Source organism: Littorina saxatilis, linkage group LG1 (genome assembly GCF_037325665.1).
Source record: "Littorina saxatilis isolate snail1 linkage group LG1, US_GU_Lsax_2.0, whole genome shotgun sequence".
Classification (NCBI taxonomy): Eukaryota; Metazoa; Mollusca; class Gastropoda; order Littorinimorpha; family Littorinidae; genus Littorina; species Littorina saxatilis.
Genome location: NC_090245.1, coordinates 12,226,555 through 12,241,734, shown reverse-complemented (window position 1 = coordinate 12,241,734; position 15,180 = coordinate 12,226,555). Strand labels below are relative to the sequence as shown.

The 15,180-nt window shown below is 43.3% G+C and overlaps 1 protein-coding gene across 2 annotated transcripts in view; it reads left to right on the top strand.

Annotated features, from left to right (window-relative positions):
* Positions 1–15,180, top strand: part of LOC138961734 (epithelial splicing regulatory protein 1-like) — an 84,047-nt gene that overhangs the window by 226 nt on the left and 68,641 nt on the right. For both annotated transcript variants that reach the window (XM_070333410.1, XM_070333416.1), the window contains exons 1-2: positions 1–768; positions 8,967–9,110. The exon at positions 1–768 is cut by the window's left edge. In XM_070333410.1, coding sequence (XP_070189511.1) covers positions 619–768; positions 8,967–9,110 — 294 coding nt within the window. In that variant the 5' untranslated portion in view covers positions 1–618. The remainder of the gene's footprint in view (positions 769–8,966; positions 9,111–15,180) is intronic.

The window sequence follows — 15,180 nt, the reverse complement described above, 5'->3', positions numbered from 1 at the left end:
GCTGATCAGTCAGTCAGCATACGGTACGTCCCCCTCTCGCAGGCTGTCACGCTCCGCTTGTGTCAGCAGTCAGTATAGCAGTCATAGCGGATCGAGAGGCCAAGTCAGCCAGTCAAGTTAGTATTTTCTTTTTCTTCACCTGGTCAGTGAGCCGCTGTGTCGCCTTCGTCGACCAGCCAGTTGGTCGTGACATAATCACCGTTCAGTCACGGGCTGTTGACTTCCAACGTCGACCATCATCTGCAGTCCGTCATCATCAGCCCTCCCTCCAGTACTGCGACAGTCTCTCGCCCGCAGCGGACGTGTCAACACTGATGCTGGCTACAGTCTGGATGGAGAATCTACTCTGCTGACTCCTCGTACTCTTAACCATCTTCATCACCACAGCAACGTTTTGCATCTTCGTGTTCACTTCACTACAAACTGTGATAGGATTTTTCTCTCCTAGTGTGCTACGCTGAAAGAGAAATTCAGAAGAAAAAATTCGATTTTGTTGGTGTGTGCGTCGTGCTAGAATAAGAACCTATTATTCGAGTGTTTTCAGCATACTTTTGTGCGTGTAGTGAAGTTCCTTTTGTGGGTCTCGAACCCCCGACTCCCCGTGAAGAAGGGTGCCAGATGTTACAGAAGATGGGGGCTCCAGGCGGACCTTCTCACCTGGTGGTTCTCTTCGTGGTGTCTGCTGGCAAGAACGGCGATGAGCTGGGAGCGGACGAGGAGCAGATCGTCTACCTGGTCTACCTTCTCTACGACGTCACCAACAATAAGGTACTGTGGATCATGGTCTTCAGCCTTCTCTGTGTCTCACTGTCTGTATGCATCTGTTGATGACGTGAGTTTGCCCAAAATCAATCAAATTAATTTTAAAACAGTCTGTGTTTTAATCTGTCTATGTGTGTTCTTTACCTTCTCTGTGACGTCACCAACAATAAGGTACTGTGGATCATGGTCTTCAGCCTTCTCTGTGTCTCACTGTCTGTATGCATCTGTTGATGACGTGAGTTTGCCCAAAATCAATCAATTTAAATCCGTCTGTGTTTTAATCTGTCGTTATGTCTTCACCAACAAAAAGATACGGTGGATCGGTGGTCTTCAGCCTTCTCTGCGTCTCACTCTCTGATACAGTCCCAATATAGGCCTTTTGGTCCTAAGAGGACGTTCAACCTAATTAGTCTCTGATACATCTGTTGATGACTTGAATTTTCCCCAAATCATTCCATCTAAATCCGTCTGTGTTTGGATTTGTCGATATGTAAACAATTAGCTGCTGCTTGGACCCTCTGTTGTGTTTGGGCCTCAAGTTTCATCTGTGTTTCTTTTGATCTGTTCTAATAATATCATCCCATACCTTCGTGTACACTATATTGGGGTGTGCACGTTAAAGATCCCACGATTGACAAAAGGGTCTTTCCTGGCAAAATTGTATAGGCATAGATAAAAATGTCCATCAAATACCCGTGTGACTTGGAATAAAGGCCGCGAAAGGTGAACATTCGCCTAACAGGCTTGAGGTTTGCTGGTCGATGTGAATGCGTGATATATTGTGTAAAAAATTCCATCTCACACGGCATAAAGCGCTTTGAACTTCGGATAAGGCGCTATATAAATAAAGAGAATAATAAATAAAGAGAATAATAAAAATAAAAAAATACCTGTCTCCATTCGTCTGTGTTCTTGTTTTCAAATTATGCATTTACAATGATCTGCCTCTCTCTATCGTGTTTGCTCTTTATGCTTGGTTAGTTTGAAACTGTGTCAGAGTAATGCTAAATGCAGAAATTGAAATACTGCACAGTTTTTCGTGACGGTGCTTCGGATGTGGGGTAGGTTGTATCAATTTAGTTGCTAAGCTTGTAGTTCAGGTAAAGTCGATCAGATAAAGAGAAAAAGAGAGTTAAAACCCGACGATTGTAACATTGTAACCATTTTGACACTGTTACGACAGGTTCTAAGCCACTTAATTCCTCTGTTAATATTTAGTCGTTGTCTCACTAACAGTAGGTGGGCGGGGATATAGCTCAGTTGGTAGCGCGCTGGATTTGTATTCAGTTGGCCGCTGTCAGCGTGAGTTCGATCCCAGGTTCGGCGGAAATTTATTTCACAGAGTCAACTTTGTGTGCAGACTCTCTTCGGTGTCCGAACCTCCCCCCGTGTACACTACATTGGGTGTGCACGTTAAAGATCCCACGATTGACAAAAGGGTCTTTCCTGGCAAAATTGCTTAGGCACAGTTAATAATTGTCTACCTATACCCGTGTGACTTGGAATAATAGGCCGTGAAAGGTAAATATGCGCCGAAATGGCTGCAATCTACTGGCCGTATAAAATTTCATCTCACACGGCATCACTGCAGAGCGCCTAGAACTGTACCCACGGAATATGCGCGATATAAGACTCATTGATTGATTGATTGATTGAGTAGGTAGCTCTTGGTAAAAGGCAACCCTCGATATAAGTATAACAAAGGCAACCCTCGCTATAAGTATAACAACAGGACGTGATGTATACCTGTCGGAAATAAATTATGACAGTGGCATTATGCATTCGCGTTCTCAGTAATCTCAGTGTGTATAACCCGAGGGAACATCTGACACACACACACACACACACACACACAAACCTGTTGTTGATCTAACTTATAATCGTTCAGAAAACGTAATGCACTTTAACGTTGTTGTTCCAGAATAAGTAAAAAGATGTATTTACACAGCCTTGCATTCTATTCTTTTCAATTGTGCTCATTCTTTTAACGTTTGCAAGCTAAAGATTCAATTTAGTTTTCTGTTTTTCCCCCTGTTGTTTTTAGTGCCAGTTGGTGAAACAAAAAAAAATACACAAAAAACGTAAATCTGCATATCTTTATTCTGCAACCCTGAAAGAGTGAAAAGTCTACTTCACATGTATTTCTCTTCTCTTCTGCTCTCTCTCTCTTTCCCTCTCTCTCTCTTTATGTCTCTTTCTCTCTCTCTCTCTCTCTCTCTCTCTCTCTCTCTCTCTCTCTCTCTCTCTGTCTCTCTCGAGATCTCTCTGTCTCTCTCTCTCCCTTTCTCTCTCTCTCTCTCTCTGTGTATCTCTCTCACCCTTTCTCTTTCTCTGTCTCTGTCTCTCTCTCTCTCTCTCTCTCTCTCTCTCTCTCTCTCTCTCTCTCTGTAGCCACACAACCTGTTGCACAGCTGATCAATCAGAACTGTATAATAGGCCACGCCCCCACATCGTGGACGGCGCAACACAGTTGTTGCTCCAACCGCTATGGCGCACCACAACGAACGTGGCTGCTGTTGCTGCGGCTGCTGTTGCTGCGGCTGCTGCTGCTGCTGCTGAGACATCGCTCCTCCCCCTCTCTCTGTTTCCTCCTCCCCCTCTCTTTCTCTCCCCTCCCCCTCTCTTTCTCCCCCCTCTCTCTTTTTCTGTCCCCCTCCCCCACCTCTATTGAACATACCCCCCAAAAAATCAATATATATCCACAAAGTACACCTACACACACCCTCACCCCCTTATGCATACATGCTTACACTTGCATCTCTTCTCTTGCCATTTTCATTCATATTCCTTAGGTGTACTTTGTGAATATTGATTTTTTTTTTTTTTGGGGGGGGGGGGGGTACGTTTCAGTAGCCCACCTAATGACAGGCGTCTGTTTAGGCTTTTCCATCCGTACAGACCTACTTATAGGCTTATAGATTAAAGTGGTTTTGCCACCCGCTTTCCTTCCTTGTGTGTGTGTTTTGGGGGAGGGGGTATTTGTTTGTTGCTGTGTCATATAAATGAGAAGAGATTTTGACAAGTCAGCATTGCATCGGTTACTTTCTTTTCTCGTGAAGACGTGTCTGTTTGAGAGTGTGTGTGTGTGGTTGTGAATGTTTTGTATCTCTATGTGTTTGACACTGAGTGTATGTGTGTGTGTGTGTGTGTGTGTGTGTGTGTGTGTGTGTGTGTGTGTGTGTGTGTGTGTGTGTGCGACTGACAGACAGACAAACAGACACTTTCTGACACAGCAAGCGTCCAAGCTGGAAAGATTCTCTGCGCGTGTACATGTAGTGTTTTTCTGTTCTGACACGAACCGGGCTTTTTGTTTTCTCTGTGTGCAACAGATGTTGTATACATGTGTTATTAATGTCACTGCCGTCAGGTGGCGTGGCGACCTGTGTAGTTCCCTTAACACTGCTTCAACATTAATTAATGTCGCAGCCGCATGTATGCACACCAATGTTTTCCCTGTTCGCAGTTTAGATGAATAGAAAGGTGCATGCTTTTTGAATGTTTTTACAGTAGCCTGTGACTTTGTATACGAGGCTGGATGGCCGGGTATAACGCATCTTTAGTAATCGGCCTGAATAGTAGTAGTAGTAGTGGTTTATCTGATCTCATTATGCCTTTTAAGTCAGTCTTTTGTGCACTTTTCTATTATTTGTCGCTTCAGTGTGTACTTGCAACGGAGTTTACAAGTTCTGGACTGATTATGTTTGGAACGATTGCAAGCATCATAATTATGGTCGTTTTGAACATAATCAGTGGTACACTTTTTTTTTTAAAGTAGCGCATAACTTCAAAAAGTTTCGTTTCAAATCAAAATTCAGTTAACAGAAGCAGTGGATCAATACCGAACTTCAGCCGGAACGTCTTCATGATCAGTTCTGCTTTATCTCTTACGGAGGACAGGTGACAGTCACTGCGGGCGAGGAAGTATCAGTAGTAGGGGTGTGGGGGGCGGGAGGGGGGGATTGTGTTGATGGGGGAGGCTACGATAAGGAGCCATTGCAATACGTTTATCTGACTCGATGATAACACGTATACAACTAAAAGTGTACAGTAGCACTGACACAGGACATCGCCCTTTTCCTCTGCCCATCCTTCTATTCCCATGTAGACTTCTGTTCTGGGTGCATTATACTTTGGACACGCCCCCTTTCTTCTTCTTTTTTTGTGTGAAAGTTGACACCTTTTCAGTTTTACATTAATACGTTAAAACGAGGTTTTTTCTCAAGAGGATACACGCTTTTACATGCTGAAAGACGAACGAATTCGCACTGAATTTTCTGAAAATCTTCGCGAAGTCAACATCGGACTTGATTAAGTACAGCCCATATACACCAGGCCCACGGATACGTAGAAGCAAAACGGCATGTATGTAAACACGGCTGTACAACAGAAAAAGCTGCATGTATGTAAATACGGCTGAACAACCGAAAAAGCTGCAATTATGCGTGCATGCATGCGACATTGCACCTCGCTCACTGGATTATGTGAATAGCCTACCTACAGGTTTTCGCGCAAACAAACAGCCTTTACTTCTGTCAGGTGTGTGTACACATTATTTCCATCCCCCGCGTTACAGCTATGTCAGCGTCGATCACTTTCAGCCGTAGTTAAAATTGTAGTTTCAACCGAACCTACAACCTTCTCCCAGCTAAACCCCGGGTGGGTTTTCCGCATGTAATTTACTCGGGGTGAACTGCTGAATTGATGCAATAGCGTCACACCACATTAGCATAGCTTACCTCTCTGTACTCGTCATAGCGTACGTCAGAAAACCATTTTACATTAAAAGTGTTTGATCGCACCGTATGGTTTGTGGTTGACGGTTTGGGCTTGCGGCTGCATCCTGATGTGTTTGAAAATAATTTTTACTGTGTAGGAATATGTATATATATTTATACCACACAGGTTATTTGAAATTATTTCTGGTAATCTTGAACTTTAGCGTGTTAAATTCATAGCTCAGTATCCAGTGACATTCTTGACTTATTTTTGATACAAGTCCATGTAAGCAAGCCAAAGAACATTTGTCGTGAAATTAATTGACGGATTGAGCTCCAAACTTAAGCATAATTAATTAATTTGGTTGTTCAATCGACGAAAATGCACCGAAAATGGCGTACGTTGTCAACCATGGGACATCATTTACACGAAAGCGTTGTCTCCCTTTGCCCGCTCATACGGATAATTCTTTCTTTGACCCATGTAAACGAAATGCATTCGTACAGTTCATCGGAGTTCATTCCGTAACTTCAAAGGGATCTATAATGACTTGTTATGATTACAAGTGCAGGTTCTACAAATTTGGAGACTTAAATGCCTCTGAATTATGAGCTATGAATTTAACACGCTAAAGTTCAAGATTACCTTCTTTCAGCTTCAGAACTCAGCGACTCCCTCAGAATACGCCCAGATGACCACCTCCCTTCAGTCTTGCATTGCTGACGTTGAACTCTGGATGTCCACTAACAAGCTTAGACTTAACTGTGACAAAACAGAAGCCATTCGTTTCACCAAATCCTCCCTCTCCTCCTCTCTCTCTCTCCCTCCTTCTATCACTTTGGGCAGCAGCACTATTGAATTCTCAGACTCCGTCCGTGATCTTGGCATCTTTCTTGATAGCGATCTCTCCATGAAACACCATGTTATGAAAGTCTGTCAGTCCGCTTACATCGAGCTTAAGAGAATAGGTTCTATCCGCCCATACCTTACTGAAGATGCCACCAAGACCCTTGTTTCCTCCTACATTCTTTCTCGATTAGACTACGGAAATTCTGTTCTCATTGGCTGTCCTCAGTCTGTCATCCATCCTTTGCAGCGCGTTCAAAATTCTGCAGCCCGGCTTGTCTGCAAAGCCCCTCGGTCCCAGTCCTGTTCCCCCCTGCTAAAGAAACTTCATTGGCTCCCTGTAGAGCTGAGAATCCAATATAAGTGCTGCTGTATCTGCTACAAAATAATATCTGGCTCAGCCCCATCCTACCTGTCTGACCTGTTCACACTCTATACACCCTCACGATCCCTCCGCTCCTCTGTAGACACTAGAATATTCCGTCTTATCTTCTTTTAGTCGCAAACAGCACGACCAGAGAGCCTTCTCCCACTCTGCTGCCGTTGCGTGGAACTCTCTCCCTTACTCTATCCGACACTGCCAAACATTCTGTTCCTTCAAATCAAACCTTAAAACACACTTCTTCACCCAGTATTTTGATTAATTTTATTTCAACATGGTGCATTTTTGAATCAGGTGTTTGAATGTTTGAATGTTTTTGCCTGTGTTAGTATGCTTGCAGATTGTATTGATGTAGTGTTTGAGTTTCGTTGTTCACTTGTGTGCTGAATGCTGCTGCACATGCTTTTGCTTTGCTTTGTATGTATTATGTATGTTTGTCATTGTAAAGCGCTTTGAGAACGTAAAGCGCTCTATAAATCTCCCATATTATTATTATTATTATTATTACTCGAACGACAGCTTGCCAACCGTTCCCGTTCAACACAGCCATTGTGGGAAATTTAAACACAGTGGAAGTAGCCACGGATGAATGTTTGCCAGTTTAGCTTACCTGGGGATAATGGTTATATGGTCCCCGCGTGAGCACCCTGGGTAGATGGCTAGCTGGACGTTGCCGCTTGACCGTCGGCCATCAGGTGTTGACAAGGCATGGTTGGTTTCATAATATGGACCACTGCACGTTTCTGATGCAACGAGGCCCTGATGAATACAGTCTCCTATTGTAGAGTTTTACACCGTGCCCCCGCGGGTTAGGGGGAAGAATTTACCCGATGCTCCCCAGCATGTCGTAGGAGGCGACTAGCGGATTCTGTTTCTCCTTTTACCCTTGTTGGGTGTTTCTTGTATAGAATATGGTCGGTGTTTGTAAAGATTTTGGTCAAGCAGTATGTAAGAAATGTTGGGTCCTTTGTGCTGGAGGCTTGCATTCTCCCAGTAAGGTCATATATTGTAAGTGCTACGTTGCAAGCCCATGGAGCAATTTTTTGGTTGGTGCTTTTGTGAACAAGAAACAATTAACAAGTGGCTCTATCCAATTCCCCACCCCCACCCCCCCCCCCCCTTTCGCGATATAACCTTGAACGGTTGAAAACGACGTTAAACACCAAAGAAAGAAAGAAAGTAGAGTTTTACAATGAAATGACTTGCTGGATCTAATAACTACCCTCTCCTTGTCCCTCCCCCAACACCGATGTCATGGTCTCCTTTTACAGTGGAGGAGGGGTGGGAGTGAGGGGGGAGGGGGGAGGGGGGAGGGGGGATGCTTTGACGTAGCTCCTTTGGGCGTCCATGACCTATTTATTGTGTTATCTGTTTATTTATTTATTTATTTATTTTTATACTTATTTAGTGACCCAGTTATCTATCTATTTACTAACATAGACACAGACAGGCCTGCAAGTGGCGAGTAGAAACATGTCACTGGCGAGTAGAAATGTTCATCTACTCGCCAAATGCGAGTAAAGTTGCTAAAACAAATTGTTGGTTTGGCTACTAAAGTTTGCTCTCTGGCTAGTACATTTTCAAAATTACTAGCCAAGGGCGAGTATACCATTTGTTGGACTTTCAGCGTTGACAGAGAACAACTTTCAAACGTATAATTTCTCATTACTTTATTGTCCCATGGGAAATTCGGGTCGCTTCCTCCCAGTGGAAAGCTAGCAGCAACGGAGTCGCGCTACCCAGGTGTCTGCGTGTTTAGGTGTATTCAGCCACCTGCACTTATGGCAGAATGACCAAGGTCTTTTACGTGCCATTGTGATGACACGGGGGTGGGACATGGCTTCCGTCTCTGGGTCTGCACATAAAGTTGACCCGTGTCCGTCCCGGCCCGAATTCGAACCTGCGACCTTTCGATCACAAGTCCAGTGCTCTACCAACTGAGCTACCGGGCCCCCTTTGTTGTTCACAGCCTCGTCCTCAAGGCCCTATAATAGTATCCTATTTAAAAACTAAAAACAAAACAAAATCACTGCTGTCCTCTACGCATTTGTTTTTCATGTACTCAGTTTCCCCCAAATGATTCACTTCATAAACGTATTTTGCTGCTATGCTATATATATATTATGCTAAGTAACTATTAATGTCCCCAGTACGAGTGACTATTTTGGACATGAACGTATTTTCATAACTTTTTTTTTTTTTTTTCTTTTTTTTTTCCGACCTCAGTTGCATGCAAATAACTTTGTTTCTTTTATTTCAGGTCGTATCCCTACAGTCACATTACGTGAGGCCCACGCCCACAGATCTGACTGAGACCATTCTCACAGACGACTGTAAAGAGGAGACAGGGCTGGACGAAAACGCCGTGAAGAGTGGTCAGCAGCTGGACATTGTCTTGGAAGAGGTCAGTATACTTAGTTCTTGTCAGCTTGTTGTCGGTCTGTTTTTGTTTTGTTCCGTTTTATCTTAATCTTTGTTTGTTTGCTTGTTTTGATTTGGATTTTTTTTCCTTAATCATTGTTTGTTTATTTTGTTTTTTGTTTTTTTCTTAATCTTTGTTTGTTTTCTTGTTTCTTTCTTTCGCTCTTTCATTCTATGACGAAAATGCCGTCTAAACCTTGAAACTGTTTTGAAAGACGTCAGAAACTATTGTCAGTCTGTTTTGGGTCTGTTTCCGATGTGTGTGTATTTATTGATTTTTGTGTGTGCATTTTCTGTTTTGTTTATTTGCTTTTTTTCCCTTTTTTATCCTTTTCCCTCCATTTCTTTTCTTTTTTACATTTAGTCAAGTTTTGATTGTTATATGTTAAATGTCTGGTCTGTTACTGCTGTTATTTTTGTTCTTGCGCTCCTGCAAGTCTTTGGTCTGTTCTTGCTTTCTGTTTATTTTGATTTAAGTTGCAACTACACTTTCGTCTGTTCTTCTTCTTCTGCGTTCGACGGTTGTGTCTAGGGTCGTAGTTCCGCTGCTGTCGTGAACTGGAACGTCGCTTTCAGGTCTTCTGACGTTCCCCAGAGCTTGGTCTCCAGTGTAGCTCCTTCTGGCCAGATCTGGTTCCGCAGCAGAGTGAAGTTTGTGCATGTATTCAATACATGTTCTACTGTCTGGTCGGCCGCCCCACAATCGCACAATGCCGACTCTGCTACGCCGATCCTTTTCAGGTGCGCTTTAAAGCCGCAGTGCCCTGTACGCAGCCGGAAGATGGCAGTCCGTCTGTTCAAAAGCGTGGTAAATTCAGTTGAAGCGCGTCCAGATCCCAGGCTTGCGTTGCGGACATTTTGTTGCACTTTTCATGCCACAATGAAACCAGTACACATTCATGAAATTTCATTGCAATATTCACGCCACAAAGGGAAATTCTGCCAGCGTTTAAAATCTTATACAACGCCTATAATTCATATTCACTGTCCATAATTCCCTCCTAAAATTTCTTCTCCTTTTCTGAGATGTTAAGTTCACGAAGAAAACAGTACACGTTCGTGAAGTTTCATTGCAATATTCACACTAGAAAGAGAAACACTGTTTACACACTTTTAAGTTATCATACGTCCTAATTTATATTCACTTTCTATAAGTCCCTATTTGAGTGTCTCCTAATATGTTCTCCTGTTCTAACACTTTCAGTGCACGAAGAAAACAGTACACGTTCTTGAAATGTCATTGCAGTATTCACAACAAAAAGGAGAAACCACAACTAACACACATTTAAGGTCTCGCACAGCTTCATGCATATTCATTTCCATAATTCCCTCGGTGTCTTAATGTCTCTTAAAATTTCTCATCGTCTTCTGGGCTATTAAGTTCAAAGATTTTCATCATCTTCATTGGCCTGCGGCTGTTTTGAATACAGTGGAATCTTTATTTAAGACTCCCCCCCCCCCCCCCCAAAAAAAAAAAAAAAAAAGTCGCGTAAGGCGAAAATACAACATTTAGTCAAGCTCAGTCGAACTCACAGAATGAAACTGAACGCATTGCATTTTTTCCGCAAGACCGTACACTCGTAGCATCGTCTGTCCACCGCTCGTGGCAAAGGCAGTGACATTAACAATCCAGAAAAGCGCGGTAGCGGTTGCGCTGAGGAGGATAGCACGCTTTTCTATATCTCTATTCTTTTTAACTCTCTGAACGTGTTTTTAATCCAAACATATCATATCTATATGTTTTTGGAATCAGGAACCGACAAGGAATAAGATGAAATTGTTTTTAAATCGATTTCGGAAATTTAATTTTGATCATAATTTTTATATTTTTAATTTTCAGAGCTTGTTTTTAATCCAAATATAACATATTTACATGTTTTTGGAATTAGGAAATGATGTAAAATAAGATGAACGTAAATTTGGATCGTTTTATATAAAACTCTCATGTCAAATTTCATAAAGATCGGTCCAGTAGTTTGGTCTGAATCGCTCTACACACACACACACACACACACATACACCACGACCCTCGTCTCGATTCCCCCCTCTATGTTAAAACATTTAGTCAAAACTTGACTAAATGTAAAAAAAGAGAAGAAAACCAGGTCTTAAACAGGAGGGAGTTCACAATGGAGATAACCAACAGAAATTATGCAGAAAAAATAGTCCTAAAAAGCAAGGTCTTGAAAAAAAAGGGGGGGGGGTGTGTCTAAAATTCGGGGGGGGGGGGGGGTCCTAAAATTCGGGGGGGGGGGGGGGGCTTAAAAGGGGGTCCCACTGTACTGATCCTCCAACGTCTCAGCTGAGTGTCAATGTTGAGAGACATGCAGAAAAAATAGTCCTAAAAAGCAAGGTCTTGAAAAAAAGGGAGGGGTGTGTCTAAAATTCGGAGGGGGGGGGGGGGGTGTCTAAAATTCGGGGGGCTTAAAAGGGGGTCTCACTGTACTGATCCTCCAACGTCTCAGCTGAGTGTCAATGTTGAGAGACACGCAGAAAAAATAGTCCTAAAAAGCAAGGTCTTGAAAAAAAAGGGAGGGGTGTGTCTAAAATTCGGAGGGGGGGGGGGGGGTGTCTAAAATTCGGGGGGCTTAAAAGGGGATCTCACTGTACTGATCCTCCAACGTCTCAGCTGAGTGTCAATGTTGAGAGACACGCAGAAAAAATAGTCCTAAAAAGCAAGGTCTTGAAAAAAAAGGGAGGGGTGTGTCTAAAATTCGGAGGGGGGGGGGTGTCTAAAATTCGGGGGGCTTAAAAGGGGGTCCCACTGAACTGATCCTCCAACGTCTCAGCTGAGTGTCAATGTTGAGAGACACGCATCAGTCCCTGTACAGGGAAGTGTGCCTGAGGCGTACGCCATAATAAACGTGTCTTCGTTTTCCACGGTGAATATTCCAAGCTGGCTCGGCCCTGAAGCCAGCAAAAACACACAGTAATAAAGCAGAGAGTCGTAAAACAAAAGCCCCGGGACACACAGAACCGAGTGTGTACAGCGTAGTTTGTTTAGAGGGATGCTGTATACATGTTGTATGTAGTACGTGTTCGTTCACTGGCTGTCATGAACACTGACGTGACACTTTAAAGGAAAATCTGTTGAACGTTGAAAAAACGTTTCTTGGTTCTTATATTTTGTTTGTTTGTTGGACTTGTTGGTTAGTCGCCGAGTTTTGGGATATTATGTTAATGTTTCTAAGACAATTATCCATAGTATTTTATAGTTCCTGTCCCCTTTTTCAATTTGAATTGCATTGCTGTCTTTGCCTACCCGCTTTGGTCTAAAATTTAAGATTTGCATAAAATTAATGCAATGTGTCCAACTGCTCAACATTGCTGGTGGCTCCTTTTGAATTTGAATACCCCCAATTTATTTACCGAAGGAAAGTCTATAGATTAACACGTAAACGATAGTTTACTCCAACAAAGAATCCCGAATGCAAAGTAGGAAGTGTATAAATAATGGGGTATCTGGCAGGACATCGGATCGAGTTGTTATCGCAGTCGAATGTTCTTACCTGTACTGTAAGACGCAGGATTTTGATCACACAAACCGACCACAGAATCAGTTTACTCATCACGTTGTACTTCAGTATCGATAAGGGGAGCATTCGCATGATACCGAAATCCTGCCATGCGGGTAATACTGTGAAGGGCCATCCGCAACACTTGTTTCCCATGGGATAGTGCGGAAGGAGCGGCAAAGTCTAGAGTGTCTCGTTTCCCAGGGAAAACACCCCGCGCCCACGATGAGGAAGTCAATCTGCTGCGGCATCTTTTGTGTCTTGATTTCACTATATCCGTCAAGTCCGCGTTGACTGGGTGGCCGAGTGGTAACGCACTTGCGCTCGGAAGCGAGAGGTTGCGTGTTCAGGCCTGGGTCAGGCCGCAATTTTCTCCCCCCTTTCCTAACCTAGGTGGTGGGTTCAAGTCTTTCGGATGAGACGAAAAACCGAGGTCCCTTCGTGTACACTACATTGGGGTGTGCACGTTAAAGATCCCACGATTGACAAAAGGGTCTTTCCTGGCAAAATTGTATAGGCATAGATAAAAATGTCCATCAAATACCCGTGGGACTTGGAATTAAGTAAAAAAAATTCCATCTCACACGGCATTAAGTCTCAGGAAACATGAATACACGCATGCAGGAAAAAAAAATGGGTAGCGCCGTATATATGGCAGCTCGCTTTCCCCAGGGAGAAAGCAGCCCGAATTTCCATGAGGGTAACCTCACTGGACTATAAATCTTATCCATCCATCCATCCATCCATCGATCATGATTATAGCCAAGAGTCTCAGGCCTTCTTTTTCTTTTTCGGTCTATTAACAGTCTTGCCGGCGTATTCAAATAGATCCCTCTCCCCATCCCAACAACCCGTGCGTAATGTTATCTTTGGTTAGCAGTGGTCGAGATAGATTGGCCAGGATTTGCAACCGGTCCGTCCTGTTGGTGATCCTTCACGGTGCAGCATCCCTTTGGTTGACAATGGCCAGTCAGTTTTACGAGTGTACTTTCTAGCTTTAAGTAGCCCTTCATTTCCCTTATCCTCTCGCCGCCTTTTGGTACTGTACGTTAAGTCCAACCATCTCTCTCTCTCTCTCCTTCTCCTCCTTCTTACACCCCTTACGCAAACCTTCACCCATATAAATGTATGTTAAATGTATGTTTATTGTATATACGTGCCAATGTATATTTGTAAACTTGTCTTTATATATATATATATAAAAAAATATATATATTTATTAAAAAAAATAGTAAAATAAAGTCCTGCCTCTTAATGTTACGCGGTTTTTATCAGCCAGTTTACCTTTAGGTCAATGTTTGTGAGATTTACGCTTGCAGTAGCTGTTGCCCTTTTCGGTGCCGTTAGTCTGTCAATGTTGATGCAGATTCGTCACCCAGTTGGTTTAAACATAAGTTTATTTTAACAAAAGTTACAATCATGACATGTATACAAAATACACAGGTAACAGCAACAAGCTAGAAGCTTATAGTGGTGTTCCTGCATGGACAGTACAACGTAAGGCGGTAACGGCTGAACAATTCGTCTAAATAAACCAAATCACCCAGTTGACATGGTGGACGGTTAACAGTAGTCACTTCAAAGACAAGGGGAGCTTCTACTTTCTAAAGTCACATTGTCTCATCTCCATCCCATCCCCCTTTCTCATCAAAATAGTCCCTCTCGCCATGGTGTTGGTAAGTCAGCTTTACGGCTCAGGCTGTCACGATGATTTGCTGTGGTCGCCAAGGGACACAGAAGTCACAGTGACTAAATAGCTCGCCAGGGGCAACAACGGTAGTGTGGAAAGGGACTTCAGACTCCGGCGTGTCGGCAAAGATCGCCTCAAGGCAAGAGACACTGAGACGGTCGGCTCCAGAGACCAAAGGATGGCGGGATGGCGGCCTATTGAAAAGTCAGCAATTAACGATTTACGCGGCCTGGTGTTCGTTTAGGCTCGGCCGTTTCGAGTTTTGATAGACAGGGCCCGGTGGTAAATTTGTGATGCCGTTAAATGGTGACTTGTTTACTAAAGGATTGAACCGAGCTGGTCGTTAAACTTATAAAGTCATCGTTAAATTGTTCTCATGGATAGTGTGAAAGCGTTTAATCACCACATGTCCCCGATATTCTTTGATACTAGTCAGGACGTAGACTTCTCTGATCATTGTCATCTTCATTGGTTGCAACGGACTGAGTTTCCCACCGTGGCTTTTAGACTAGGGGGTCCTTAACGTCCTCGCAGAAACATTTTCCTTTTAGGCACATGAAATGATGATACGCTAAAAGGCTGGAAAACGTAAGGACAAGGGGAGGATGACGGGGTGGGTAAGAGAGATGATGATAAAAGTTTTTTTAAGAAGTTTCAGGTTGCTACGCTTTTCACATACACCCCGGTATTTATCAGTGATGTACATGTGTGATTTTCAACATTTCGCTTCTGATTGGCTGAGCTCAGTGAAACTGATCAGTAGTCTGTGGTGCTGATTGGCTGAGCTCAGTGAAACTGATCAGTAGTCTGTGGTGCTGATTGGCTGAGCTCAGTGAAACTGATCAGTA